At 56.7% G+C, this 26259-nt stretch overlaps 1 protein-coding gene across 11 annotated transcripts in view; it reads right to left on the bottom strand.

Moving 5' to 3' along the window:
- ARAP1 (ArfGAP with RhoGAP domain, ankyrin repeat and PH domain 1) overlaps nt 1-26259 on the bottom strand; it is a 225839-nt gene that overhangs the window by 10964 nt on the left and 188616 nt on the right. For 10 of the 11 annotated variants that reach the window (XM_075017667.1, XM_075017270.1, XM_075017393.1 and 7 more), the window contains 15 exons: nt 25963-26097; nt 24792-24927; nt 22481-22583; nt 20860-21055; nt 20122-20161; nt 19396-19559; nt 18573-18785; nt 15643-15748; nt 14266-14413; nt 12397-12483; nt 11407-11475; nt 10669-10786; nt 7702-7815; nt 5885-6027; nt 3887-3919 (listed from right to left, as the gene is read on the bottom strand). In XM_075017667.1, the coding sequence (XP_074873768.1) occupies nt 3887-3919; nt 5885-6027; nt 7702-7815; nt 10669-10786; nt 11407-11475; nt 12397-12483; nt 14266-14413; nt 15643-15748; nt 18573-18785; nt 19396-19559; nt 20122-20161; nt 20860-21055; nt 22481-22583; nt 24792-24927; nt 25963-26097 (1805 nt within the window). The remainder of the gene's footprint in view (nt 1-3886; nt 3920-5884; nt 6028-7701; nt 7816-10668; nt 10787-11406; nt 11476-12396; nt 12484-14265; nt 14414-15642; nt 15749-18572; nt 18786-19395; nt 19560-20121; nt 20162-20859; nt 21056-22480; nt 22584-24791; nt 24928-25962; nt 26098-26259) is intronic. The other variant, XM_075017578.1, reaches the window with a different exon arrangement.

The following is a 26259-nucleotide window of genomic DNA, read 5'->3' as shown; positions in this document are numbered from 1 at the left end:
GCTGACCTGCTGTAGGGTCTTCTTCACCCTGTCACAGAAGCACTCCTGCTCAGCCTGAGCCCCTAAAGATGGAGCCAGGAGCTGGTATCCGCTCCCACGAGCACCTGCTCCCATCCCTGACCTCAGGTCTCATGCTTTGGTCTGCCATGACAACAATCCCTACGTCTGCCACAGGCAAAGGCCTCAGGGTGGCCCAGGCAGTGGCAGCAGGTGGAGCAGTAATGCACCAAGATCCCGTTTGCAGGAAAACATCCCTATGAGGGTGGCTGAAGGGGAGAAAGGCAGAGGGTACAGGTGAAAGCAGCACCAGGCAGGTTCTCCCTGCGGTGCCTGGTGAGAGGATGGAGCAAGGGATGAGAGGTGCATAGAATCCCAGGGCTGGAAGGGACCTCAGGAGGTCATCATGTCTAGCCCCCTGCCCAAAGCAGGAACAACCCCCACTAAATCATGCCAGCCAGGGCTCTGTCAAACCAGGAGTTCAACGTTTCCACCACCTCTCTCGGTAACGCACTCCAGAGCTTTTCCGCCCTCCTGGGGAAGGCGTTTTTCCTAATGTCCAACCTACTCCTCTCCCTCTGTAACTTCAGCCCATTGCTCCTTGTTCTGCCGTCTGTCACCACTGAGAACAGCCTCTCTCCATCCTCTTTACAGCCCCCCTTCAGGAAGTTGAAGGCTGCTATCAAATCACCCCTCACTCTTCTCTTCTGCAAACTAAATAACTCCAAACCCCTCAGCCTCTTCTCATAAGTCATTTGCTCCAGCTCCCTGATAATTTTTGCGGCCCTCTGCTGGATTCTCTCCAATGCATCCACATCCTTTTCATAATGAGGGGCCCAGAACTGGACACAACGCTCCAGATGTGGCCTCACCACTGTTGAATAGAGGGGAATAATCACCTCCCTAGATCTGCTGGCAGTGCTCCTACTAAGCTCCCATAAGAAGCAGCTGGAACAGAGAGACTTGTCCCTGTCCTCTGCCGGCTGGCTCCACTCACCTGTGCTTTGCTCCCTGCTAACGGAGTTATTGCTTGTGGCTCTGGGGCACCCCTCCACCCCCCAGTACATCTGACCCTGGTTCATTCCATAAACACCCACCCACAAGTCTGGATCCAGAGCGGGACATTCTGGCTGGCCTGTGTGTGAAATCCCAGCTCCGCCTGTGAGCAGGGAGGGGCTGCATGCTGGGGTGAGGGGTTGGTGGGTTCTATACACACTATGTATGAAAGAACCTCTGTCAAACCGTGTCCCAGGAGCTCAGCACAAACAACACATGCTACACCTGTGACTGGTCCAATGTCTGCCTGCTACCACCCCACGCTCTGGGGAAGGCTGGCTTGGAGCTGAGCTTTGTCACTGCCCGTGCTTCCTATTTACTCAGGCTCGTTCCGAGTTACGCCAGGACATGATTAGCCCCTGGGTGGCTCCTGCTCAGGCCCCACTCAATATGGCCAGCTATATTCATGTGTACGAGAGCCAAAGGGGGCGGTTTGCACAGGTAAGTTTCAGGCGCGCTGCACACACAGAAAAGGCGAGTTGTGATGACGAGATTGTGGATCTCACACCGAGCCACTTACAGAAGCGCCCCTGGGTCGTGGTGTGGAGGTGGCAATGCTGAACACACCCAGGATGGATCAGCATTTGCACCGTCATCCGACAGTGCCTGCAAGCATTCCATCGAGGGAGAGGATGGGGTGTGTGTGTGTGTGTGTAACTAGAAGTGGTATGGAAATGCCAAAGACCACCCCCCACCTGCACTCACTGGCAGGGTCTGCCCGACCACGGCATAGCTTCTCCAAGGGCATGGGAATGCCCCATCACACAGGGCATTGAAACCAGACTGGAGAAAGCCCGGGTGGCGTGTGGGGGGCAGAACATTCCTGCTCTAAAAGACTGAACAGTAGATTGTTTCACCCTAACTTTGCATAAGAATGGCCAGGCTAGGTCAGACCAAAGGTCCTTTTGGCCCAGTGCCCTGTCTTCCGACAGTGGCCAGTGCCAGATGCCCCAGAGGGAGGGAACAGAACAGGGAATCATTGACTGACCCCCTCCTGTCACTCATTTCCAGCCTCTCACACACAGAGGCCAGGGACACCAGCCCTGCCCACCCTGGCTAACAGCCACCAGGAATTTATCTAGTTCTTTTTTGAGCCCTGTGGTCTTCACAACTTCCTCCAGCCAGGAGTTCCACAGGCCGACCGTGCGCTGCATGAAGGAAACTTCCTTTTGTTCGTTTCAAACCTGCTGCCCGTTCCTGCCATTTGGTGACCCCTGGGTCTTATGTTCTGGGCACAAATAAATCACTTCTATGGTTCTACAGGGATTCACTGTTTCCCGCCCTGGAACAGGCCACTTGTGAAAAGTGTTTCCTGTCCACTTCCCATTCATCATCCTTGCTCACGCTCCTGTCTGGGAATGTCTCCGACCCCAGAACTGCACTGCAGGCAGATGGACAATGCACCCCCACGTGGCTCCCTCGTTACCCTTGGGAACAATGCCACTCTCCTGACCAGGCCTGGGGTTGGTTTACCAAAGTGGTTGTTGTCCCCAAGAGCTCAAGGCTCAATGAGGGGTCAGACCACTTAATACTTCAACCACCCCCGGCCAGGTGAGGGGTCCAAAGTCCTGCCCACGATGGCAGCAGCTTAGCTGGCTGTAGTGCTCCCAGCTCGCTGACAATCTGAGCAAAGGCTCCTCGAGAAATATGCCACAGCCTGTCTCACCCGGGAGGAAAGAGAGGAGGATGCAGCGGTAGGGCCCTGACTTGGAACTTGGCAGCCAGGAGTCAGTACACTGCTCTGCCACAAACTGCACATGCAGCCTTGGGCAAGTCATTTAGCCTGTGTGCCTCAGTTTCCCCCATACAAGGTGGAAACACCCACCCAGGGGTGTTGCAAACACTGAAGTAGCAGAGACACAGTGGACTTTCAGGAAAGGTGGTTAAGGGCCATTCATGGGGCAGCTGGAACAGCCACTGGCCATGGTGGCAGGAAACAGAGATTTTACTCTGTTGTGTCAGGGATTTTCATGGAGTCTCTTCCCTTGTGCTGCCGGTGTAATACCTTTTGCCATGGCAATGCATGCTCAGGCATTGTACGCTCTGATTACAGTCGCTACTAACAGTGCAGATCAGGCGTCCTCGGGAGCACAGCTCTACGAGCCTAGAGGCGTGCGTGTGCAGGGGGTGTCCATAACTTGCACAGGGTGGGGCAGTCAAGACATTTCCATTGTTTACACAAGATCACTGGACTCAACAGGTGCTGGATCACACCCTAAATCCACCGCTTATTCTACAGGAATAACCCAAGGCACTAGGAAGAGCTCTACTGTTTGGTATCATTAACACGCAATATTGCCGGATTTTTCCCCGTTACAGGTTGAACCCCTCTCTGGTCTGGCACCCTGAGGATCTGACTGGTGCTGAATGAGAGAATTGCCAGACAAGGTCAATATTGTCTAGCACTTCCACGGCTTCCTGGGCTCTTAGAAGACACTCAGGGGGTAAATTACAGCTAAATAACAGCCCAGAACACTGAGAGCCAGGACTGGTGGCTGAAAACAAACTTGATGGGACTGCGGAAACGTGGTCACACCCATGGTAAGTGGTCATCCAGCTAACTAAAATCATGCCTGACCACGGATACTGCCAGATGAGAGTGCTGGACTAGAGAGGGTCAACTTGTGTTTCCTTTTCTGATTGGGTGAATCCAATTTTTTGCAGATCACGACAACTCTGTGCTCATGTCTCTCTCTCTCTCCCTCACACACACACTTCAATGTGCTGAGCGACTAGTGTGGTTTGACCCAGGGTGAGCTTGTAAGGCAAGAGAACAAATCAAAGCCCACAGAGCTCCTGGTTCAGCTGTCACATGGCACATTTCTCTACTCACATTTTCCAGGGCAGGGATCCGCTGCTTCAAAGTCTGTTTAATAAAGGATCGGGGTTAAATCAGACACTGAGGATCAGGCACATACTGGGGAGAAGGGTTGGGGAGGCAGCATTCCCTGTAAGCTGAGCACTTGGGCAGCTGCCCAGTAAAGAGTAGGGTGCTGCCCAGCTGACGAGCAGAGCGCCCTCAGCCGGTAGTGTGTATCTCTATTGGTGGTGCGCATCAGCGTATACCTTGGTGCATGTAACAATATTTATTCCACCCCAGGATGAAAAAAGTTAGAAGTAACACTGTTGGGGGGTGGAAGTGCCAACCTCTGGGTGGCCCCTACTCTGTCCCACCACTGCCACACAATAGGAGGTGTGTAAAGCACTTTGTGTCTTGTTTCCTCTGGAGCAGGGTACAGAACCTGCAAATATCTGAGCTGTGGGGCATGGGACACATGGCCACAAAGGGTGTGATAGTGAGGGCTGAAGGCCCAGGCATTAAAAGAGCAGGACTAAACTGAGTTGTAAGCAGTGAGTGAATCGAGACAAGAGCTGGGTGTCAGGACACAGGAGTTCTAATCCTGATTCTTCCATGGCTTTGGATGAGACACTCCATCGCTGTGGGCCTTGGTTTTCCTGTCTTGGAAATGGGGGTAACAGCCCCAGCATGTGTGCACTGTAACACATAAAAGCCCACAGGCCAATGCCAAGTATTTTAGCAACCACACTATGTGATGGGTATCAGTAACTGGGTCTTGCTGGACTGTTAATGCACTTTGACACTACTGTTTAACAGAGCTTGGTGCTGTGGTCACAGAAATGGCATGCCGTAAACAGATGCTTACTCTTCATTTCATCTCTGCTGCTATAAATTGGACTTGAGAATGAGAAGTAAAGAAGGGTGTGTTGATACAGCAGCCTTATTTTGAAATAAACTATTCCGGAAGAGGTTATTTTGAAATAACACTGCTACACACAACATGCATTTCAAAACAGACCTTAGCTATTTCCAAATAGAGTGTCTACACACACAGAGCCTAGCTGGAAATACAGCCAGCGGACACACTGTCGTTTATTTCGAAATAGGCTCAATTCCCTGTCTACATAGCCCCTATTTCGAAATAGGTGCTATTCCTTGTAGAATGAGGTTTAACACTGTTGAAATAAGCCAACGGCTATTTGGAAATTATTTCGAAATAGGGGTTGTGCTGTGGAAACACTAGGATAGTTATATTCGAAATAATGGCTGTTATTTGGAAATAACATTGCTATGTAGACCTACCCTAAGACTCCAGTGTGTTATACTGAATCCGAGAGCACGAGCCCTTTCCACTTGAGCCAAATGAGAGAATCCCCATTAGCTGTTAGCAGTAGAGAGCCAATGACACACAGTCATGCCACTCTGATTCCATCCAGTAAAGGGAAGTGATGACCACACATACTAGCCCTTTTCCTTCACTGGTGTTTATCCCCTCCTCTCCACCAGTGCATTTACAGAGTAATAGATCCCGGCTCAGCCTGGGTTTTGCTCAGATAAACCAGGCAAGGCCTTCCAATCTCCTCTCTTAAGACAGGCCCTCTGCTCTCCTGATCATCCTTGTATCTCTTCTCTGCACCTGCTCCCCTCTGAATTCCCATTGCTTGAACAGGGGTGACCAGCCCTGCACACAGGACTCCTGGTGAGCTCTCCCCCAGTGCCATGCACACAGGCACGGACACGTCCCCATTTGCTGGGAAGGCCTCTCCTCACACACTGGGAAAGCAATGAACCCAAACGAACTGCAGCCATGTGCCACTGCCTGTGGTGTCACCCCGAGGAAGTGGCCCTCCCCTCCGCTGCCAGCAGCAAGCTCTCACACCTCCTGGGAAGCAGAGGCCAGGGGTGGCTGACAGAGGGGAGCAGAGGTGGAAAAGAGGAGGCTGGTTCAGGCCAGCAGGGGGCGCTGCAGGTGCGGGAAAGGCTGGTGCGCCGGGACAGGAGGGGCGGGGAGGGATGGAAGGGGCTGCTCACCCGCACTTCCTTGTAGAGCCGCAGACAGCTCTGGTTGAGGATGAAGTAGCGGTCATGGAAGCCTGTGCTCAGCCCCAGTCCCAGCAGGTTCCTCTCCTCCCGGAACTTCATCATGCCGTGCTTGCTGTCGCCCACTCTGCTGGCTGGGGAGAGCAAAGGGGTCAGGGCAGGCAGGTGTCAGAGCCGGCCCACCAGGGGTTCAACGCCTGGCTACCGGGGGGCCCAGATAGTGGGAAAGTCCCACCCTGCCCCAGGCTGGCAGACTCTGCAATGCCCTGGGCAGAGCCGAGGGATCCCAGCTCCACCTGTCCCATCACTGGCAAAGTGTGGGTCCCGCTGGAACAGTGGCCTCCATGAGAGGTGCGGAGAGGGGGCCACAGGCACTCCCGGGGGCTCGGCAGGCCTCCCTTCGAGGGTGTCTCACCCCGTCCCTTGCATCCCGGGCCCTCCCTGCAAAGGCATCACGGCGCCTCCTGGGGGATCTGCCAGTGGACACAGCAGGGCCAGGCAATACGTGCTGTGACCTGTCCTGGGGCGGGGCTGCAGGCCAGAGCCTGACCGCCCCAGCTGGGCAGAGAACTGGCGGAGATCTGGGTAGACACTGACCAGGGCCGGGCTGGGCAATGCAAGGCGGCGTCCTGGCCGAGCAGCGGGGTGGATAAGAACGAGGGAGGGTACGTCACCTCTGTGTGCAGGGTCAGCACCGAGCTGGTCTCAACGGAGCCCCACACCCTGCCTGCCGCATTACAAAGCTCCTTCCTGGTAGTGGCTGACGCACCCACGTTCCTACACCTTTCCCTCCCTCCCTGTTGGTGGGTTTGCTGCCCAGCACCCCCCGCACACCCCAGACTGACTAGGGAAAGTCCCACTGAACAAATCCTGGGCTGGGTGTGGGCCTAGACCAGGGGTGGGCAACAGAATGCAGGAAGTGGTCAAGGGCTGCGCTGTTCTCGGCTGTTAATGGACGGGGGCCAGGGCTGGGCTGGGGGCTGGATGCAGAAGGGAGCTTGGGGTAGAGGACTGGGGTGCAGGGAGGGAGCAGGGTCTGGTGGGGAGTTAGAGTGAAGGAGGGGCTGTGACCTGGGGGAGAGGATGGGAGTGCAGGGTCCAGGGGCTATGGGTGCAGGAGGAGAGGTGGTGGATGGGGTGCCGGGTCTGAGGAGGGGTTGTGACCCAGGGCAGGGCTGCAGGAGGGGGAGCAGAGGCTTGTGGGGGCAGATGTCAGAGGCAGGCTGTACCTGGGAGGTATTCACCTTCAGCAGCTCCCAGCCAGCAGCCCCGTGGGACCCTCAGGTAGGCCCCGTACCACGCCCCTGCACACGGCTCACAGTGGCGGGAGCCCTGTGCTTCTCGGAGCCATGCTGTGAGCCTGGGGGCAGGGGCAGTGCACACAGCCTCTTCCCCCACCCCAAGGCTCACAGCAGTGCTCCGCGCACACGGCCCTGTCGCCAGCCACTTTGAGGTGCGCGCAGGACAAGGCCGGCAGGGAGCCTGTCCAAGGCTCTCTCAGGATGGTGGCCCAAAGCTGGTGGCTTGGCAGGATGGGCCCAGCCCCCCGGCTGCACTTTGGCTGCCCCTGTCCTAGACAGACCACTAAGCCGCATCGCCAACATCCCTGGCCCAGGCAGAGGGCCATCCGGCTGCAGAAGTCAATGGGCTCTGAGTCTGGAGGGGCTTGCAGGCTGCACTGAGCACGCTGCACCTCCCTCGCCAGGGTCGCCCTCTTTTGGACCGAAGACGAGGCAGCGGGGAACCCCGAGCAGCCCGGATCCCTTTGACGCCGAGGCACGTCTCTGACCCAGCCTCGTGCTGCTCACCGAGGTAGACCAGCATGTTCTCCATGGACTGATGCTTCTTCACCACCAGGTGGCTGTCCGTCCCCATGGAGTGCACGATGGGCAGGACTTTTTCCGAGTAGTGCAAGGGACGCTCTGCCCAGAGAAGGAGGAGCAGGTGTATTAATACCTCCTCGGATTGACACACCCCGGCTCAGCTCTTTCCAAGCCACAGCGGTGCCCAAATCCTATTCGCTGCCCCCGTTTTATCTTCAAAGGCTTTACAAACTGTACCCAGGCATCAGTTCCCCCACCGCCAGAATGCGGCCACCTCTGGGGTGCAGCGTGGCCAGGATATCCTTCCCAGCGGGCGCTGCAGGGCAGGTTTGGGGAAGCAGAATGGGAGTATTCGGACTGGGTACAAAGGCCTCAGGTATCTTCGACAGCCAAGGGCACTGGGGCTCTTAGCAAACCCAGAGCTCAGCCTCTCGGCTTTGTGACCCATCAGCATGGCACCCCGTAGTGCAAAACTCTCCCACATGAACACTGGCCAGGCCACAAGCTGCTGGGCTTGTGCCATCGGGCAGCATCTCAAATCAGCCACAGGAGAACATAGCTCCAGGGGACCAGAAAGCACCTCCCTGTTCCAGTCACAATGGGAAACAACAGGAAGCGCAGGGTGAATTAACAAACAGCCTTCGAAGGGAGCAGTCGGCAGTCACCTTCCTAAGGGGGTCTCCAGCCCCGCTCTGCTGTGGCAGACAAGGTTTGCGCTGGGAAGGGAGATGAGGAGAAGAGACAAGCAGGGCAGGCGCCAGCGGTGCTGTCAGGGGGAAGCTGGGTTGATGGCACTGCCCTGCCTGTGTCAGGAGCTGGGAGATGAGAGGATGAAAGGCCCCGGAGGGGAGCGGGTGCCTTCGCTGCAGAGCTCCCCCAGGTGATGGGCAGCTGGGTCAGCCTTGCCTGGGGGTGAGAACCACCCCGCTTCCCCTGGGGAGCCATGGCCAGGTTACTGTCTCCTCGCCCTGGGCAGCGCGCGCCCGGGTTCTTCCTGCTGCAGGCGCTGAGCCCCACTGATTCCTCGCAGGGAATGGAGGGCGGATTGTCTGTCTGTCTAGGGGGGACGGTGCGAAGGGCTTGGAGGACTCAGCACTGCGGTGCGTTTGCTTCACTGCAGTCCAAGCGAGAGCCTTGCCTGGGATTTAACCTGTGCCCGGGGTGCACCCCCTAGCCCAGCTGGGAGCACCACGCCCAGCAGGGAGGTCACTGCAGATGGATCGGCCTTTACCGACTCGTGGCCCTGCCTAACAGGGGCAGGTGGTTTCCCCTTCCTGAAGGCAGCTCAGCCCTCAGCAGGTCAGGAAGCACTGACTGCCAACGGCTGGCGATGAGCTCTCGTAAGGCCTTTACTGCTGCCGGGATTCCCACAGCCTGTCTGGCAAAATCCAGAAAGGTCCCGAGTACCTGCAGAGCACCCCCCACTTCCACTAACTCCCCGGGCGCTCAGCTCCTTGCAGGATTTGGCCCATTGCTGCTGCTGCAGCTGTTGAGCATCACAGGGGTGGGGGAGGGATAGCTCAGGGGTTTGAGCTGTGGCCTGCTAAACCCAGGGCTGGGAGCTCAATCCTGGAGGAGGCCATTTAGGGATCAGGGCAAATAGATGTCAGGGATGGTGCTTGGCCCTGCCAAGGGGGTTAGACTAGCTGACCTCCCCAGGTTGCCTCCAGCTCTAGGAGATATGTGTCTCCTATTATTACTTATAAATCAACATGGCCTTTCAGCCAAAGATCTCAAAGCACCTTCCAAACATGTGTAGCAATAACCCTATATCCCTGGGCACAGCAAGAGAAGTGGCAACTAATTCTGAGTGCCACAGAGCTGTGGGGCCCAGCTGGACACCTCAGGCCAGATATTGAGGGGCTTAACACGTCCAGAGGCACTGGGGCCAGAGGGTTGGGGGGGGGCAGTTAAAGCAGCTGATGCTCGTCTACAGCTTTAGATCCCTAAGCACCTTTGGAGACCTGGCAGCCGGTAGTCAGGAAGGCTGAGCACTCCCAGCCTGACTGAAATCCACATGGCACTCAGCACCTCTGAAATTCAAACCCCAGGGTCCGGATGGCCCCCAGGAACTGACCCATCCCATCTGTGTGGAAAGCACAGAAATGCAGGGCAGGAAGAGACCTCAAGGGGCCATTTACTGCAGCCCCTGCACTGAGGCCAACCAAGGAAGCCTAACGCTGCCCTGGCAGGGATTGGTCCAGCCTGGCCTTAGAAGCCTCCAGTGATGGGGATTCCCCAGCCCGCCTTAAAACTTCCACAGTCTCCCTTGTCCAAAGCTTAATTTCCCTGAGTTAGAAAAGGGTTCCCTGATTTCTGACCGAAATCTCCTGGCTGCACATTAAGCCCATTCCTCCTTGTCCTCTCTCCAGTGGACATGGAAAACAGATCCCCATCCTCTCTGGAGCAGCTCACCCCATGTTTAAAGAGTGGTATCACTTCCCCTCTCAGCCTCCTTTTCTCAAGGCTAAGCAAGCCCAGCGTTAACCTTCTCAGTCCAGATTTTCCAAGCCTTTGCTTTGCTCTCCCCTGGACTCTCCCATTTGCCCACATCCATCTTAATGAGCAGTGCCCAGAACTGGATGTGTTTCTGCAGCCCAGGCCTCCCTAGCGCTGAGCAGAGCAGGACCATCACCAGCCGTGTCTCATGTACGACGTTACATGTTAACGCACCCCGGCACGGTAGCTGCCTTTTTCGCCACCGCATCACCTGGCTGATGCATGTCCCCTGTGTGATCTCCGATGCCCAGATCCTTCCCAGCCAATTACGCTCCACTTTGTAGTGGTGCATGTGATTTTTCCATCCTAAGCTCAGTGCTTGGTGCTTGCCTCTGTGTTAGATCTGAGGGACCTGCCAGCTCAGCGCCACGACTCTCCAGACGCCCTGTCCTGGTCTGCTTGCCGGCAGGTTACCATTCTCGGAGTAACCCTCTCTCCTGCCCAGACACCCACCTGCCTCCTCCCTTTCATTCACTTCAAAGCAGCTCCAGTACTCCTTCTCTCTCATTGTGATTTTTCTCCGGTCCAGGATCTCAAAGGTCAGCTCTTCCGCTGTCATGGTGGCAGGGATCTGAGGAGAAGAAGAAAGAAGCCTTGTCATGATGTTTCCACATGCCCCTGCCTCTCAGGGCAGGCCCAAGCACCCAGTGGGTATCAGCCCTGCTGCCCATGAGCCAGGGGTAGTTTGAACTTTGTGTTCCCTCTGCAGCTAGCAAGCAGGCGGGACTGCACCTTCTGTCAGGGCAGGCAGATGAAGGCTCTAGCTCTGCTCGTGAAGGACCCACTTTGAAAATCCACTCTACACTGCCCCACACTGGTACATGCCCAGCTCCCCGAGCAGGCTCAGCTGCCTTAGACTCCCAGGAGCTCCAGCGATGAGTTGCACACGCCCTGCAGAGGAAGTGGGAGTTCCTTCCAGCCCTGCTGGGGCTCAGAGGCCAGTCAGGAACCAGCTGGCTGCCCCATCTCTCACTGTCAGAGAAACGGACCCGCCCAGAGTCCTCCCCATGCACCTGCCCTTTGGATCAGAGTGAAATCAGCCTGGCATGTCTCCACTCAGTGTATCCCTCCAGACAGCGTCCCCCACCTCAGGGCACACGATAGCTTCCAGCAGAGACCCTGGGCAGGTCTCTCCGAGGCACGGGCAGCGAGGGCGGTTTTCTCTCACCGATGCTCCTGCCCTGTCCTCACCTTGACGTGCTGCTCTGTGTCCATTCCCTTCTCCTCCAGATACACGGTACAAATGAAGTCCCCAGCATGCTGGGAGGAAACAAGAAAGGGGCTTATACTGATAGGCTCCTGGTTACAGAGGGGAACCGACACAGGTCAGCCTGAATCCCCTCCAGGCTTGGCCTGCCACATCCCAGAGACAACCTGAGTGTAGAGATCCCTTTCCATGCCCTCTGGTATTCACCGAAGGGCACTCCCACATCCCAGAGGGGCTGGCCCTTTAAGGGAAGAAGGGTCCCAAGCCCGACCTGTGACTCACATACAACATCCCAGGTAGGCAAACGGTCATGTGATCAGTAGGTCATGTGATTTAATTCGGCCACAGTCAGCAGGGAGCTGACCCTGGCTCCAGCCCTATTCTCAAGCAACTCAGCACAACAGTGAGTTTTGCTGTGGTCCCACCGGAACAGACAGCAGCTGCCTGAGCGCCCCCGGCTCGTCAGCGGCAGCCGCGACCTGAGCCAGGAGATGTCATCAGCAGGTGCATGGAGCATTTCCAGCTGCTGTTGTGGTGCACGGGAATGGGCTCTCCAGGGACAGAACCAGGAGCTGCTGAGTGGGAGGGGGAAACAGCCGAAGATGTAACAGGATGTGGAGTGAGCAGGCTGGGCCCTCACGAGCCATCCCCCTTCTCCCACCCCTGGGATTCTGGGTCAACAGGGAAAGCAGATTTGCTCTTGGGAAGTCAAATGGGCAGCCCCAGCAAACACCATGCCACGAAACCAGCTGTGTCCGAACTGGAAGCAGGATGCTCCAGCCATGCTACTAAAACAGGGAGTGACCCTGCCGGGTTAGGTGGCGGAGGCGGCTAGCAGAGTCTGCCTGGCCCTGCTGGCGCTCCTGAGAGCTCAGTTTCTCAGCGGAGCTCAGAACCAAGCAAGGGTGTTCCACTGAGACCTGCCTCCTCCTCCACCCGCACCAGCCTCGCCAGCGGGCGGACGGGCCAGCTACCTGGGTTCCGCTGGACGAGCCGGCGATCCGCATCTTGATGATGGCCATGATCTCGTCTTGCTGTTTCCTCATCTCTTGTTCGTCCACCTGGCGAGGGGAGAGACAGACAGACTGCGTGTCAGAGTGGGGAGGCAGCCCGGACAGCTGGTTTCGAGCCACCCACCTTCCCAGCTCCAGGGGGCAACAAAGGCCTTCAGGCGCCTCTGCGGAATGGTGAGCTCCGAAGAGGGCTTCCCATGCTTCTCCCCGTCCTCGAGCGGCGAGCCCATGCCGCCACGGCTTCACGGCTGCTGTTACTCGTGCTAGCTCAGGTATGTCTGTTCGTGCGGCGATCCCACCTCCCGATGGCAATACAGCCACACCCTCTGTGTCACCTGAGTCTCTTCTCAGTCTGTGAGAGGCTCCCCCGCCCCCATGGCTCACCAAGGAAACCAGCCTCCTCCAGAATGGCACAGCCACAGCCATCCCATCCTCATCGGGCCCCAAACCCAGCCAGGCCTCTCCAAAACTGCCCTTCTCCCAGAGGCCAGCGGATCAGGTTGCCAGAGGTGCAGTCTAGGTGCAGGAGGCTCTGCCTTTGCCGAGAAGCTCGCCCCCAGAGCCACGGGCTGAGCCGTGAGTGGAAAGAGAGGCTGGAGGTCAGAGAGAAGATGAAGGATTGGGCCAAGACAAAACCTGATGAAGACAATGACAAGTGTAGAGTCCTGCACTGAGGACGGAGGAATCCCAAGCACTGCTACAGGCTGGGGACTGACTGGCTAAGTGGCCGTTCTGCAGAAAAGGGCCTGGGGATCACAGTGGATGAGAAGCTGGATAAAAGTAAGAAGTGTTCCCTGGTAGCCAAGAAGGCTAATGACATCCTAGGGTTCATCAGTAGGTGTACTGCCAGCTGATGGAGGGAAGTGAGTATTCCCCACTATTCAGCACTGGTAAGGCCACATCTGGAGCATCGTGTCCAGTTGTGGGCCCCCACTGCAGAAAGGATGTGAGCAAATCAGAGTCCAGCAAAGGGCGACAAAAATGATTAAGGGCCTGGGACACATGACCTATGAGGAGAGGCTGTGGGAACTGGGCGTATTTAGTCAGTAGAAGAGAAAAATGAGGGTGGGGGATTTGATAGCAGCCTTCAACTTCCTGAAGGGGGCTCTAAAGAGGATGGAGAGAGGCTGTTCTCAGTGGTGGCAGACGACAGAACAAGATGCAATGGGCTCAAGTTGCGGTGGGGGAGGTCTAGGTTGGATATTAGGAAAAGCTATTTCACAAGGAGGTTGGTGAAGCACTGGAATGTGTTTCCAAGAGAGGTGGTGGAATCTCCATCCCTAGAGGTTTTTAAGTCCCAGCTTGACAAAGCCCTGGCTGAGATGCTTCAGGTGAGGTTGATCCTGCTCTGAGGAGGAGGTTGGACAAGTTGATCTCCTGAGGTCTCTTACAGCCCTAATATTCTAGGATTCTATGACAGAGGAAAAAACTCCCTCATGGAGGAAGACTCCTTGGCAAAACGACGACAGTAATCACGCCTACCTGCTTATGAACAGCAGATCTCAAAGCACGCTCACAAAGGAGGTTAGCATCAAATGTGAGATGGGGAAACTCAGGCACGGGAAGGCGAAGTAGCTTACCTGTGGTCTCCCAGGAGCTGAGGTGGGAGTAAAAGCCAGCTCTGTGGAGAGGTGTGGTCTGATTTGCTGGGTAGCGTTCCAACCACCAGACCACACTGCTCCACTGAAGAGCTGAAATAGATTTGCTCCAGCTGGCCAAAGCTGGGAAGATTTGCTGTGGGTGCCCAGCACCTGGGGAAGGCTGTAGGCCCGGACACCTCGGGCCCTCTGGGGAGAAGCTCTGGGAGCTGGGCTCCTGAAGGCTACGTACGTTAAATATGGCCACATAGTGGCTGATCAGGTCCTCCACCACACGGCCCGCCTTGTAGTCCTTCCCATCCGTCTGGAAGAGCGTTGGCCCGAAGACGATCGCCAGGTTGTGTGTGTTCATCTGGTTCACGTCGGAGAAGTACTGGACTCTGAGGAAAGGCAGCACATTACGGGTGTCGCCAGCTGACTCCTCCCTCTGCCGGGCGCAGCATGAGGGAGAAGTAATGCTCCTTCCCACCTGCTGGTGCCTTGTGCCCGCCCGGCCAGATCTCGCCAGCACAGTCGGGGGCTCTGGAGGGACCCCCTGTGAGTGGCTGGGTATTGTGCTCCAGGCCCAGACTTTCCACGGTACTGCTCTCCATGAGCCAGGCGTCTGATCACCTCGCAGGGCCTGGGCTCGGGAATGGCTCTCTGCGGTGGTGACCCTCTCCAGCCAGCACAGGTGGAAAAAGTCCCCCAGAGTTACTCGAGCAAAAGTGCTGCTGCTTTCATTTCTGGATACTTGAGTACAAGCTACATGTGACACCGGTGTACTTTTACTCAAGTAGTTTTCCAGAGTGACACCGATAACTTGTACTTAAGTACTCCCCCCCCAGCAGCTGCACTTTTCCTAAAGTAACTTTATGGGTAGTTTTTCCACCTCTGCCGGCCAGACGCACTTGGCTCCATCTCTAACGTGGGGCAAACCTGCTGCCAGGTTGAAGGAGCCAGCGGCTGCTTCCAGGGGCCGGGCTTTGAATTCTGCTCCGGTTTCTGGTGGGTGCCTGGGAACAGAACTACTGGGGACTGTGTAGAAAGGACGGTCTCGCTCTCCAGCATGTCTAAAGCACTTCCTGATGGACCCAGTCGGATGTGGCAGGTGCAACCCATGAGCCAGGCAGCCCGCTGAAGGCTCAACAGCTCGCAGAAGAACCGCTCTCCACGTCCCTGGGCCAGACAAGTGCTTTTCTTCAGATCTGCAGCTTCCCGTACAGGAGGGCTCAACAGCACCCCTGTGCGGCAGGTCGGTATTATCCCTATTTTACAGAGGGGGAAACTGAGGCACGGAGCGGCTCAGGAACATGTTCAGGGCCACAGAAGGAGTCAGTGGCAGAGCAGGGGGGTTGAGCCCAGATCTCCTGAATTCCGAACTTGCGCTTTAGCCCCTCTGGGGCTGGTTAGAGAAGGATGCTGACCTCTCTGCCTCACAAACCAGCAGGTAAACGCAGCCGCTCTGTGTTCGGCACAGCCCCGGTGGGCGAATGCGGTGGCTGGACCCCAGGCCTTGCATGCGCAGCTGCCAGAGTGGACCATGCAGCTCCAGCACCCGCAGGAGAGCACTGGCCGTAGGCAGGCTGAAGCTGTGCAGCTGGGCTCGGCCGTGCCACTGGCCCCTTACCGGTACAGGTGGTTGATCAGCGCTTTGAGGGTGGCTCTGTTCACCGGGGGCAGGCTGCTCAGCAGCCGGCGGTACTGTTCCAGCTTCTCCTGCTCGTCTTCAATAGCTGGCAGGGAAAGAAGTGGAGAAAGGGGTGAGCCAAGCCAGGGGCAGTGGGGAGACAACCTGCTGGGCTGGGGTTCATTCATGGGACAAACTAAGCTGGCCTCTCACCGCACCCTCCTCTGCTTCCCTGAGCCCATCTGCCCATCTCCCAGCAGGCCCCTCACAGGCCCCATCTCCACTACAGAGCCCCTGGCTCCCCAGCCCTACGGCCGAGCCCTCACTGGCTCCTGAGCCGGGGTGATTCTGCTGGGAGGAGGTGGCGGCGGAAAGGCCGGGACGTGCCAGATGCAGGCAGGAGAGGGTGTGGCAGAGCATGGCTGCCTGCTGCGGCTGAGGGGTGGCCCCACTTGGGAAGGGGAATCCCAGGTGTGACTCTCGCTCAGCAGGGAGAACGGAAGGTTATCGGGCGACAGGGACACAGCGTAGAACAGACTTGTCAGCACAGAAACCAGAAACCATCAGTACAATCCACCTTGGGGAGAGGGGCCCAGAGGGGGTCCCCGAACCAGGCCCTGGTCCTCCTCCCTCCCTCTCCAGCCAAACCAGACTGCCCCACTCAACAGCCCAGTTCCGATTCACACCAGCCAGGCCCTTCCTCCCGCCTGTGTCCTGTTTCCCGGGGGAAGAACGGTGTCACCTGGTTGCCTAGGTTACAAAGAGCAGGGAGGGCCTGGGCCATGTGTGCGAAGTCATCCCACTGAAACTCCCCTCACCACCGTGCACTCATGCTGTGTCTAGGGAAACTGAGGCACCCACCTGGCATGACTACAGGGCACCAGGAAACACATGTAACCTAACGCAGGGAAAATCCTCACAGCCCACTTCATCACCCAGGGCCCTGGGAGGTGAGGGACAGCCACTCCGATCTCAGCCTGTCACCGCTCCCAAGGGCTGGGGCTGCTAGGCAGCTCAAGTACTAAGGGATGAAGGCTCCAGCGCCCTTTCTGCTGCGCTGGGTGAGCTGATGCATTGCCTCGGCCCTCTGACAGGCTGCAAAGCCCCAGAAGTAGGAGCAAACCAACCCCAAAAAGGCTGAAGATCCAACACTCACCTGCGTCTCAGCCCCGCCCCACTGACAGACTCTGCCCTTCCCAACCAGCCCACTGCAGAAGGGCCTGGTTCCCAGGCCGCGATCCCCACTCCATCCGGCTCTTCCTCCTGGGACTCAGGGCCCTGCCTGCACCTGGCCACTCCTAACCCTGGATCCAGAGGCCTCAACCTGCCCAGAGTTCTCCGAAGAGAACACCTGCAGCCCAGATGCTGTTCCCCAGCCTGGCAGTACCACAGAAGAGCCAGCAGGTGGCAGCAGAACCCAGCTATGGGGCAGCGGCCGCCGGCACCAGCTCTGCTCTTCAGTAAGACGCAGACTTTTGAGCGTTAAGTGTTTTCATGTCCGTTTTGTCTGTCAGACTTCAAACTCTCTTACACAAAGAGTTAATGGGCACAAAACGGACATAAAAACGCTCCTGATCCACAAACCTGTGGACTGGGCCATTCTGTTAATGACTTAAAAGTCTGCATCTTATTGAAGAGGAATTTTCACAACAGTCTTGAAAGAGAAGCTGCTGAACTCTCTTTTATATTCAGATTTGACACATTAACACCTGGTTTGAACCGGGATGGGAATTTTCTGAGTCATTTTAAGGGCTCTTTTGCATACTTGGCTTAATCTAATTCTTGAGTCCCCACCCCCACCTTCTGCCCCTTTACTCTCTGATTTGCTCACCTTGATCATCTTTTTTCTGATTTGTCAACCTTGATGACTATTTTTGGTTCTCTGTCCCTTAAATATTGAGTCTGTTCTGGTCTGGCTATGGGCTGAAGAAGTGGGTCTGTCCCATGAAAGCTCATCACCTAATACATTATTTTGTTAGTCTTTAAAGTGCTACTTGACTGCTTTTTTGTTTTGTTAGTTAACAGCATTTCCTCTGGCAAGCAATGACTTTTCGATAGCTGAGGTTGTGGAATCCCCATTCTATGATGATGATCTTCACCTTTCTGTATAATCTCTGTCTGGTTTGTAATTGTCCTGTCTGCCGTATAATTAATTTTGCCAGGCGTAAGTCAGTTGAGGTGGTGGGTTATGATTGGCTAGGTAATTCTGTTACAGTAGGGTGATTGCTTATGATTGGTTAGTAAAATGATACTGAAATAATTGGTTGAGGTAGAGCTAAGCAGGACTCAAGTTTCGCTGCTTAAACTGGGGTCGAAGAAGGAAAAGGAAGGAAGGAAAGAACATCAAGCAGGAAAGATGGAAGAAGGAGCACCTTAAGGAGGACTCTCCCCAAGACCCCAAGGTGCAGCAACCAGCATCCAGAGGGTGACTTTGTCTGTCCCAATAATGGAAGTCCGCCTGCCTGCCTGATCAGGAGTGGTGAGCATGATACTGAGCGCTTAGCATGTATTCTGCTTGCTCGGCAATTGTAAACAGAGAATAAGAATATTAGTGTGTAAGGCTTTTTCAGTGGCACAGATCCTGCACTCCCACAGGGAATTATGTGCTAAGCCCTAGGAATCGGGTAAGGGTGGGAGTTTAAATCAACAAGGTCACACCCTGGGCCCCACCGACTGGGTAACGGTGTGTGTGTGTCCCTGAGTGTGGAAGGGATATAGAAATTTGTGCAGGTCACATGTTAATGACCTGGACTCCCCACTAACCACCCTCCCAGCTCCCGTTGTCTCACTGAAATGCTGACCCTTGTACCAGGCGCACAGGGTTATGGACTGGCCAGAAGAGACCCCTGGATCCCGGGGTCTGGGTACTGGTCACCCATGGTGCAGACATTACACCCGTTCTGCAAGGAGAGGACGGCCGTGACCCATACCTGCTGTCTTCAGCCAGTCCTGGAAGTAATCTTTGGTGAAGAGCCCATCACCAAGGTCCCGGAAGAACCTCTTCAGCGTGTTGGAGACGTCGTCCACCTGGTGCTCCCCTTCCTTGAGCCGGACCCTGCGAGCGTCCTTCCGGAGCATCTCCAGCAGGCTGGTGGTCTTGGAGTTCTGGCCGCTCTTCCTGTAGATCCCCTCCGAGGTCAGCCCTGGAGGGGGAGAAGTCACACAGGTTTAGTGATGCACACAGCCCCACGGGAAGCACAAAGAGCTAGGGAGCAAGAGGCCCCTCCCCAAAGGTGCCTGGTGGCCACTGCCGATTTCTGTAGGAGCCTTGGGGCTAAATCCAAAGCCCAGGCTAGCCCTTGGGAGCCTTTCCTCTGGACGCCAGGGGCTCTAGATCCTGCTCTTGGGTGGAGATGGGGCAGCCAGCCAAGGAATGGGTGGCTACAGGGGAGATCTCTGCCCATGAGACCTCAGAACTTGCCCACTCACTGGTGTCATTAGCCCCTACCCTCTGGCTGAGCTACTGATGTTGTCAAGTCATGGTCTGAAGTCTGAGTGATGGAGACTCCTCCCCTGACACTAGGTTAGACTTGCCAGGGACCCATGCCCCCTGCTGCAGGGGAAGGCAGAACCCCTCAGCCTTCACCAGCATGAAAGGGCTGGGTCAAGGAGGTGAGGAGTAATTGCTTCTCAATGGCCAATCCAGGACCGACCCATCTCTCGGGCCGGGGTTTGCAGAGGTGCCCCCAGTGCCCCTGCCGGGCGAGGGCCTGCCACGCCCCACAGAGCGGGAACTGCTGGGCGTGGGCGTACCGCACTGCGTGATGTAATCGATGCATCTGTCTACAATGACGGGGATGTCCGACTCCGTGAGCTGCTGCTCGGACAAGGTGTCGCCGGAGCTGCCCGCAGCCTTCTGGATGGCAGCCACCCAGCCTGAGAAATCCAGCTTCCTCTCCCCTTGGATGTAGAGCGTCCTGGGAGACAAGCACAGCCCCTAAGCTGGAGAACAGCAGCCGGGACTGCCAGGCATGCCGGGAGTAAACAGGGCTGCAGAGACCGACGGCTGCAGCACCCCGGCCGGAGCCCACTCAAGAGATAGGCAGAAGGTGCAGAGCGACCAGCCTTGGGCAGCCAGCTCTTCATGCTGCCACCGCCGCCCCCAGCCTTGCCCACTGCAATGTGCTGGGTCCTGGCAGGACTGCAACCTCTGTGCCTTCTGCCGGCAGCAGAGAGAAGGTGCAGGTCACCAGTGGCAGAGGTGGCCATGCCGAGCCGGATACCCGCCCCACCGAAGCCGGGTGAGAGCCACCAGATCCTTTCAGGGGAGGCGCTGAGCAGCTATCGGGGGTGGCCACTTGCTCCCTCGGCTAAGATATGACCAAGGGGGTGAGGCAGGTTCCCGTCTCGTCCCCCTCCCACCTCCGGTGCAGTTCTAGGCCCCTTCTGCTCTCCATTAAAACCCCGCTGCAGGCTGCAGCAAAGGACTCCTCCCTCGAGCCTGACCCGCACGAGACAGACCACGGACAGTTCTTTTACCTCCTTCTCTCCACCAGCACCAGGCTGTCCCCTTGGATGGCTGCGCAACGGAAAGCAAAGAGGGCGTGAGTTCGCGGGAAGCTCGCCCCCCTCGCCCCCCCAGCTAGCAGGAGGCAGGAGCCAGGTTCTCCTGGCGAAACCCCGACCGCCCGAGGACCAGCTGCAAACAGAGGTGCTGACTTGAGGGGACCCCACAGTGGTGCTGCAGGGAGGGAGGGCCCAGGGAGAGTGGCGCTAGGAGAATTCTCTCGGGAGGGTACGTAGGATAACTGGGCGGCAGGGGGCATGCGCCCCTCACTGACTCAACTCCCCCAGTGTGGCTTGGGGGACACGGGTGTTAACCCCTCCAGCCCGGGCCACTGCCCTTCTGCCTTTGCATTCCACCAGGGGAGCGTCTCCCTCCCCACGCCTCCTCAGAATGTAATCGTGGAGCATCGCTAGCAGAGAACAGGCTGCAGGCCACGCCCCAGAACCGGCTGCACTTCAGCACTGGTGGAGCGAGCCCAGCCTGTAACACGCTCCGAGCCGCTGCAGGCTCCCAGGCGCTGTCTAAGCAGATCGTTCTGGATGACCCCAGCGGCCTGCCAGACTCGCAGAGCTGGGCTTTAATGTGGCAAGGGGATGGGACGGGACGAGCCTGGGATGGGAGGGGATGACGGCTGCAAGGCCCAGGGAGCGTCAAGGCCGCGGGGCCTCAGGGAGGGTGAGCCGGACAGCGGGAAGGGAAGGGACACGTACAGAGCTCCTGCAGCTTCTTCAGGTGCAGCGGCTCCTCCCTGTCGCTGTCCTCGAAGAAGGCGTAGAGGGTGGACTGGGCGAGGGCGAACCAGCCCTCCTTGGCCCGCTCCAGGTTGAGCCCGCCCTTGTAGTGCAGCCGCCCGACGCGCTCGAAGTCATGGTTCAGCAGCTCCTCTGCGTGGGGGGCCACGAAGGCCTGAGCGGAGGGCAGCAGCCAGGGAGGGGGAAGAGACGAGACGTCATGAGCCCCCGCGTGCCTCTACAGCCACCTGACAATGCACAGCACGAGGAACCGGACGTAGAGCCCACCGGGGAGCTGCACCTCCAGCGGGAGCACCGCGGCGGGAGCAGGGGGCCAGCAGGAGGAGCCCTGGTGCCCCTGGATTCTAGGGCAGCTGCAGCAGCACCAGGCCTGAAGTAGAGCAGCCGCAGTGGCTGCTCTGAAAGCAGCTTCCCAGGGCAGCTGGGCGGCCAGGGCTCTGGAATCTCTGCAGCAGCATGTGCTGCGGAGATGCCACCCCAACGCAGCCCTGCACCGCAGCCCGATGTGCCGGGAATTCTCCCCTCTGTGCCCAAGGGTGCCCACGTCCGGGCAGTGACGGAGGGGGCGGGTCACACGAACAGGACATTGCTCACAGCCCCTGAATCTGACTCCCCAGGCCTCAGGGGGACTAAGCCGGAGGTTCACAGAGCTGGGAGGAAGGACTGGGACCAGTGCAGAGGTGAGGTACTTGGGAGAGGGGGGCTGAAGCTGTGGGGAAAGGGGTTGCCACTTCTCCCGACCGGATGGACTGGACACCATTTACTGCAATGGTGCCTGGTCCATGCGGTCCAGGAGGAGTTGGCAGTGCAGGAGCAAGGCCAGGAAGGAGGTGCAGGCACCACACAGCCGGAGAGAAGCGACGCTATTATGAGGAAAGCTCCGCTTCTCTCTAGTCACCCGCTGCACGGCTGCCCTGCGTCACGAGACCTCTGGCCCTGAGAACATGGCTCGGATCAGTGAGCAGGGCTGGGCACTGAGCCCTTGGAAGGTGGCTGGGGGCTGGGGCTGGGGGTGCCAGAGCCCTGACACTGAGCCTGCAGGCAGAAGGGGGCGAAATGAGGCTGGGGGGCTGCTGGAGCCCTGGGATGCGGAGCAGGGGTGGCAGGGAGCTGCCAGAGCCCCTACGCTGAGCCTGCAGGAGAAGGGTGGGAAATGAGCCTGGGGGGCTGCCGGCACACATCTCCCTAAGGCACCGTGCAACTTGGGGCAGTTTGGTGCCCCGTATTTCCTGCTGTCCTCCACTACAGCATGTTCTGCGCATGGGTCAGGACGGCCCAGACGTTCCACACCCGTCAGGGAATTCTCACTGTCAAACTCCCTCTGGAGGAGCTTCCACCTTTGGGCCCAGGCAGGCAGCCACACTGTGGGCCCTCAAGTGATATGAAGGGACAAGACCATGCAGCAGGGAACACATCCCCATCCTGAGACTCCCTCCCCTCACCCAGCTGCCCACCGGAGAGCCCTGTGCCAGGCCTCCCCATGGGAACTGCCTTGGAGCCCCGGTTCCATCCATATCCAGACAGGGGTCAACCCCCAGCACATCCACTGCCCCCTTCTCAGCACTCTCCTTCCCCTTACCTTGGCTATGGACTTCACCCACTTCCGAATGTCCTCTGAGTTATCCATTCCGAAGAGATAGAGTCTCTCTGCCTCGATATAGAGCTCAAACGTGCTCTCAAAGCTGCACAAATGAGAGAGCGAGAACACAAGAAGGAAGGAAGGAGACGTGTTCACCAAAGGTTTCATTTAACCTTCAGCCCTGCCTGGTCACGTCTCCATCTTCACTCCAAACCATTCCTTACTGGGACACACTCATCTGCTGGGGGTCAGGCCCTGCTCTCTTGATCACAAAGAGGGTGTCACTGCGAAGGCAGCTCTGCAAGACGCAGGATGCTGCTGGGAAGTTACAGGAGGAGGGGGCAGGTGTAGAACTATCCAAACCATGGGACCTGGTAGGAACAGGGAGTTCGACCACCCAGACCGCTCTTGGGAATGTAATACAGCAAAACGCAAAATCTCCAGTAAATTCTTTGGCTGTATCAAGGACACCAGTTTCTTCTAGACAGCAGAGGACATAACCAGGAGGAGCCGTTTTAGATTTGACGTGAACTGGTGAGGTCCTATGGGAAGAAAGAAGGGCAAGAGAGCTGACAGCTCCACAAGGAAACAATATTAAAGGCGCAACTGCCAACTATTCCAATGTAGAATACAGTCTCCAGAAACGAAGCCACTCTGCACTGGACAGGGGACGATGGAAGGAAATAGTGAGAGAGGCATCAGACACCAACAGGCGCTGAGACCACGGTTGTCGATGATGATGATGATGAAGATATTCCAATGCAAAGGAAAGAGAGAAAAAACAGTAATTGGTCAAGAGGGCCCCATCTGGAGCTCTTTCATGACCTGAAAATCGGAAGGCAATTCTACAGAAGGTAGAAATCTGGTCCAACTGCTGAGGAAGAGCCCAGAAGAATAGTACACGTGCAGGGACACAGTCAGAAAGGCTGAGACTGAGTTACACCTGGTCGAGGACATGAACAGCAGCAAGAAGAGATTCTTGCAATACATTAGCAGCAAGAGGAAAATGAAGGAAAGTGCCAGTCTTCTGCTCAGTGGGGAAGGAGAGCTAATAGCTAATGGTGCAAAGATAGCTCTTTCGTGCATATTTTGCTTCAGTTTTCACTAACAAAGTTAATAGTGACAGATACTGTCGGGTTACCATATGTGAACTTTTAAAGAAGAGGACATCCCCGAGAGGGAGTGTGTCTGTATCAGTACCTATCAGCTCACACTGTATTAACGTGTTATTGTACCTACAGTACATTAATTCGATGGGCGTTGGTAGATGCTGATACAGACACACTCCCTCTCAGGGGTGTCCTCTTTTTTAAAAGTTCAAATATGGTAACCCTAAGATACTCAACGCATTTGCTCCTGACAACCCGTGGGAAGGCACACAAGCCAAATCACGTTAAAGACTGAAGTTAATTATGTATTCCACCAGCAGGGCTTGGTGAAACTCATCCAACGGTACTTAAGGAACTCGCTAAAGCAACTTCAGAACCCTTAGCAATTACCTTGGAGAACTCCTTTGAGAACTCCTCTAGGGAGGGCTTTACCCTACCAAAGTCACAGCCATGTGAAACCTGGCACCCACCCATGAAATCTGGCCTTTTGTGGGCATTTACCCTATACTGTACAGATTCCACAGGCGAGACCGGCGTTTTTCAACTTGGGAGTCCTGACCTACAAGGGAGTTAGTTGCCAGGAGACCACAAGATTATTTTAGGAGGGTCACAGTACTGCTGCCACTACTTCTGCGCTGAGCTGAGCTGAGCAACTGGAGAGCAGTGGTTGTAATGCTGGCCAGGCGCCCAGCTCTGAAGGAAGCAGCAGCAATGCAGCAGTAAGGGTGGACGTACCACATCCACCACTCTTACTGCTGTGCTGCTGCTGGCGGGAGCTCTGCCTTCAGAGCTGGGCTCCCAGCCAGCAATCACTGCTCTCCAGCTGCCCAGCTCTGAGGGCAGCGCCACCACCACCAACAGTACAGAAATCAGGGCAGCAGTGCTGCAAAACCGCCTACAATAACCTTGTGACCCTCCACAACTCATGTGCGGGTCAGGACCCCGACAATCACAGCACTGTGAAATTTCAGATTTAAAGATCTGAAATCATGAAATTTACCATTTTCAAGATCCTATGACCATGACATTGACTACAATGGACCATGAATTTGGTAGGGCCCAAGCCACATGGAACATCTGGCTACAGGTTGTTGGGTGCTGCTCCAGTGGTCACCGGAGAGGGGTCATTACGCTTCCAGTCCCTACAGCGTACTACTGCAGCTGGGGACCCTGGGGGCCATGCCGGGTGGGCAGACCCTTACCCGTGGGTGCCAGGAGGATTGTTCACCAGGCACACGATCTCCCCCATTTTGATCTCGCCGTTAGGCAGAGGGTTGCGGTTGTTCTCGTAGTAGCTGAAGATGCTGTCATTGAGGGTGCACCAGCGGCGGCTGAACTCTACAGGGCAGAGGAGTTAAAAGTGCTGCAGCGTTTACCGTGATTTACATCCTCCACACAAAACCCGCCCAGTTCCCAAGGAGAAAATGGTTTGTCCAACAACCAAGCTTGCAAATGCCCCCAGGAACTGAGCCAGGCCAGGATCTTCCCTCCCCACACCTCTGCACTGCCAGCAAAGGGTCTATCGGCCAAATTCTGCCCTCTGAGACACCCCTGGTCCTGGCACTGGCCTAACACATAAACAGCTGTGTTCATGATGTGCAGGCAGGACTCCAGCTCCAACTCCCACCATGGGTGGCCTCTGCTGGGCTACCAGGAGCTAAGAGCAACTACAGCTTCTGCTAGGCTGATGCGATGTGTGACGTCCCACACAGCCTGTGTCACAGCTATTTCCAAAGGCTCCCCGAGCGCTTGTGTCTCTGTGTGTCTGTCTGTCTGAGTATTTTCTGCTGTCTGCACCACAGGGCCAGGTCTCTGCTCTGTCTTAGACCCCTTTGATTGTTATGATTTATTATTTATTAACGAAGGGCCTCAGAGTGGAATAACCTGCCCCACACAGGGGTCTCCTCCTGGCCTGCCATAGCTAGAGACAGCTAAAACCTGGGATCGGGAGGTTTTGGATTCCTGCCAATGAACTTGTGATCCTTCATAAGCTTCGCTCTGGGTCCATGGGAATGTGTGGTCCTGTTTGGGATCTTGCTGAGTTCTGGACCTCCGTGGTTTCCAGAAGCACTGAGCTCCGCCAGGGCGTGTGAAAAAGCCCGGCCTTTGATTGGTTTTGCAAGGCAAAGGTCAAAGCCGCACGGCCAAACCAACCCGGAGAGACACTGACTAGCACGGCTCCTTCTCTGTTACTGTGACCTAGACTTAGCCAAGCCACAGAGCCAACAGCTGCAAGTCATACAGCTCACCTGCTGGCTCTCCTACACACGGCAGGGTTGAGCCCCAGGACACAGCCACAGGTGCTGCGCCGTGCCATGTGGCCCCGTCCCCACCGGGCTCCTCTCCCTGGCAGGGGACCACGGAAGCACCTACCCTCCTGGGATTTCCGCTCCTGCACTGGCTTGGCCATGGAGGGCGTCTTGCACAGGAAGCCGCTGTGCGTGACGGACGGCAGGACCACTGAGTAGTGCTTCTCCTCGCCGCTCCCCAGCTCCACCCGTGGGATCTCTGCAGTCACAAAGGCAGGAAAGGCTTTGGGGTGTGTGCCGTGCCCCGCGGGGGAGGGATCTGAACAGGGAGCCAGGCTTGGCTATGGCAGGGGTGACGCCTGGCAAACAGCAACCTCAGGGCAGTCGGGAAAACCCACCAGCTTCCTAGGGTAACAGCTGC

The sequence above is a fragment of the Carettochelys insculpta genome, chromosome 1 (genome assembly GCF_033958435.1).
Source record: "Carettochelys insculpta isolate YL-2023 chromosome 1, ASM3395843v1, whole genome shotgun sequence".
Classification (NCBI taxonomy): Eukaryota; Metazoa; Chordata; order Testudines; family Carettochelyidae; genus Carettochelys; species Carettochelys insculpta.
Note: the sequence above shows the minus strand (reverse complement) of the source record. Positions and strands in the feature narration are given on the sequence as shown.